We start from the raw sequence: 3834 nt of genomic DNA, 5'->3' as shown, positions 1-3834 counted from the left end.
TGACCAATCAAGAGAATTTAATGTAACTGATAAAAATATTTTACCTGCTGCAAAAATAATTTACTGTAGTACAAGAAAAGAAGATTGGGGTGAGACCCCAAAACGACGGTTGTACAGAGCTTTAATCAGACACCTGGTTGGCAGTCTGACTTGTTTTTACAAATGAAATGAAAAGCGAATCCGGCTAGCCAAAAGATATAACATTTCATGACCACTAGAAATGATATGCCTCCAGTGAGCGAGAACAGCATTATAACGACAAGAGAAACGATATATGCATTCATATGTATGAAGAACTGTGGGGAGAATCAAAATTTCTCGTGTCACAGGCATTCTGTATGACATTTCTAGAGATGGACTGTCGCTCAGATCTTTTGCTTAAGGGCCTGGCGGAGCTGAATTTTCTGGCACTCCATTCTAGCCTCCAACAGTTTCGCTTTTAAGCAGCTCTTCTGGATGCCCCTTGGCCATTCAATGCAACCTTTCATGCCTCGAGTTATATGAGGGTTCGCAGTATCAGGTGAGCTCCAGTGACCTATACTCCGAGGTGTAAGAGCTCCGTCACCAGATGCTCTATCTGGAGATGCAACCTTGTTAGAGATCCTCCCTTTCGCGTCTTCATCTGGAACAGTCTTAAAAGGATCCCCATTGCTGGGGAATGATCTCCAGAGCCTAGACACTGATGAAGGTTTCTTTTTTGATTGCTTTTCTGGTGCCGAACAAGGTATATCAACCTCTTGCGTCAAACAAATATTATCAGCATTCTCTTCCCACTCCGTTCCACTCCCTGAGATGTTACTCTCCTCGTTGTGCCCATTGACAGATGGATCACTTCCATCAGGTGAATTACTAGAACCCTGCTCCTCCCCTTGACTGCCTGAGTCCCAAACACTTCCATCTTCCTCCAATATCCCACCATTCTGATCGAACCTCTGCAGACCACCTTCAATTAGACCATCGATCTCAGGGCTGACAGTGTGAATCTTGGATTTACTTGAAGGGCTGTAGCATCCCACATCAGGTTCAAAACCATAGCACGGTTCTATCTCCTTTTCATTTTGTTCACCAGAGTGGTGGTCCTCGAAGGCAGAGAAAATATCCTCCGATGTAGGAGGCTGATAACAGAATTCTTTTATGTCTTGAATATTTACTGATCTTGCTGCATCCTTGAGAAGCTCTGCCTTTTTCAAATCAAGAGGATCTACAGAGGTTCTAGAAATTAGAAATGCTTCAAGATCCGCCTGGATCTTGGCCAACTGGGTGTATTTATCTTCAAGTGTCAGTTTTGCGTCCACCAATTTCATTTGGACCCTTTCCTCCCGCCATACTTCAGCCATCTGCAGCATTTTCCTCTCCTCTTCAACCTCTTCCCTCATTCTCATCGTTTCTCTCTTCAGCACTTCCACTTCGGCCTTATCCTCTCCAATCTCTTTAGCAAGCTCATCACACACCTCTTCTATGAGCTCCCTAGCCTTCCTTTCCTTTTCATAATCTTGCAAGCACCTCCTTGCAGTTAACTTGGCCTCAGCAAGTTCATTCACCAACTTCGTATTCATAATCTCCAGCCGCTGCCTGTGTTTCCTTTCTCGATGTAGGTCCTCCTTCACCCCATCAATCACCAACCGTATTTTCTCATGCTCTCTGCTCCTCCATGCTGCCTTTTCCTCTGCAAGCTTCTTCAAGAAATGATCAAGCTTCTTTTTTGAGGATCTGCGCTCAACCTCGAGCTCGTGAATGCGCCTTCTAGCCAGCTCAAGCTCTGATTGTAGAATTGCAACAACGGAGGAAGTTTGCTCGTGTTGTTCTCCGAGAAATTTCAATTGGCTATAGCACCTGTAGATTTCATCCGACGTTTTTGGGCATGCGGCGTCCCATTTTGTTGCCCTTTCCATAGCAGGATTGGGGAATGAAGTAGATGATTCAAGCTGCCAAAATTGTTAAACTCAGTCAGTAAGGAAGCCATGAACACAAAATTCCAAAAAGCAGATAACTTTGATAAGACTTGAATCTCAAACCACGGAACAGTACCTTCCGAAAGAAATTGCTCGCCCTATGTGGGACGGAAACTGGACCCTGTGGATGACGATCTCTAGCATCTAATGCACATTTTATTGCATCTGATTCATGGAGAAAGGCATTCCCCAGATATCCAGCAATAGCCTACAAGCAAAGGGACCAACAAATTAAAAATCGAAATTTAAGAAGTGGTCCTAAACTTACAAGTTAACAAGGCAAACTTTACACAGGATATAGAATAAATTAAAGCAGGAAAAAGAGGTCGGCAACCTAAATTTCGTATGGCATTTCCATTGTCTTATAATGTGAAGGAGAAAAATACACTTAATCAAGAAGGAAAAAACAAAAAAACAAAAGAAAAAACCACGGAGTCCGTATAAAAGCTTCAAGAAACAGACTAAAAACTTCGCTAGTTACAACTAATTAACATTGATATGCCTAAACACGATTAAGAAATGCTTTGCAAAAATGGTCCAATATTAAGAAAGAAAAAAGGAGACGAACGCCATATTTTTCTGTAATCATACAAAATCGATTTCTTCGGGAAAAAAGAAGGATGGGAAAAATAATTTTTGACGACAGAGGAAAAAACACCAAAAAATGCTACAAGTAGGGAACGAAAAATGAATTGCCAAATGCTGCGATAAAGACGACATTCTCTTTACAAAGTCGATACGAAATAGTAATGCTCTCCAATTTTAAGATGAACTAAAGACGCTAACAATGAAGAACTGTCTTCTGTTATAGCCGATCCAGAAGCTCTAGAAAGAAAACCCTAAAAACCAGGCAAAGGATCACGAAACACGAAAACCATGATTCAGAACCACGCCATTCGCAGGCTAAAATCGAGAAGTTATCCGGAAATCCAAACGCAGAATATGAGAGAGAGAGAGAGAGAGAGAGAGAGAGAGAGAGAGAGAGAGAGAGAGAGAGAGACCTCGGAACCCGTCGGACGATGGATGGCCCGACGAGCACCGTGGCCGCCAGAGGTCGACACCTCCACGGGCTGCAGCCGCCACAACCCGGCGGCGAGCATCCTAGCAGAGATGACCCTGGCAGGCTTCTCTTCCGTCCCCTTCCACCGGCCATCTCCATTGTCCTTCCCGCTCCGTTCCGGCGCCTTCGCCTTCTTCTTCTTCTTTCCCCCGCCTCTCCCCTCGTCGTCGACGTCGAACTTCCACGTTAGCAGCGGCGTCGCCGGGCCCCCGGACCGCCGCCCGGTGGCACAGGCCGATCCGCCAGCCCCGGCGCCGACGTCCCGCTTGAGCCGGATCCTGCTGGCGCTGCGCCTCCTCCGGCAATGGGGCTTCCGACTCTCTGCCGGGCCAGACGGCGGGTTCCCCGTTCGCGCGGAGACTGAAGCCGGAATCTTCGCCGGAAAACCCTTCCTGGCTTCACCCTTCATCCTCTTCGCCTCGTCTCGGATGCCATGCGAATCTGCGAGACAGTGGGGGAGAGCGAGAGAGAGAGAGAGAGGCAGGGAGTGTGCTGCGGTATCTGCAAGACAGAGAAAGCAATTTGACTTGGGAGAGTGAGCATTTTCTAATGACGATATTACCCTCGTTATTACGATACTGTCTACGGGACGAAAAGGACCATTCCTGAATCTGGAACAGACCTCAAAGTCAGGGGCATGAAATTCCTATATTGCCCTCAGAATATGGCGTATATGACAGCTCGGACGAACCTATTTAAAAAGAGAAAAATGGAATCCTAGGGGGGTGGAGCCGTGGCCTTTGGACGGGTTCCAAAACGAACCGGGTACAGATTTGCTTCTCTACGCCACATCCATATCCAGATCCAAATTCAGGCAAATAT

The 3834-nt window shown here is 46.1% G+C and overlaps 1 protein-coding gene across 1 annotated transcript; it reads right to left on the bottom strand.

Annotated features, from left to right (window-relative positions):
• Positions 1–3505, bottom strand: LOC116264663 (uncharacterized). Its single transcript, XM_031645003.2, has 3 exons — positions 2954–3505; positions 2029–2160; positions 1–1925 (listed from the first exon to the last, which is right to left on the bottom strand). The coding sequence occupies exons 1-3, from the start codon at positions 3419–3421 to the stop codon at positions 366–368; spliced, it is 2160 nt and encodes a 719-aa protein (XP_031500863.1). The 5' UTR covers positions 3422–3505; the 3' UTR covers positions 1–365.
• Positions 3506–3834: the final 329 nt, after the last annotated feature.

The sequence above is a fragment of the Nymphaea colorata genome, chromosome 11 (genome assembly GCF_008831285.2).
Source record: "Nymphaea colorata isolate Beijing-Zhang1983 chromosome 11, ASM883128v2, whole genome shotgun sequence".
Classification (NCBI taxonomy): Eukaryota; Viridiplantae; Streptophyta; class Magnoliopsida; order Nymphaeales; family Nymphaeaceae; genus Nymphaea; species Nymphaea colorata.
This window is presented reverse-complemented; position numbering and strand designations above follow the sequence as displayed.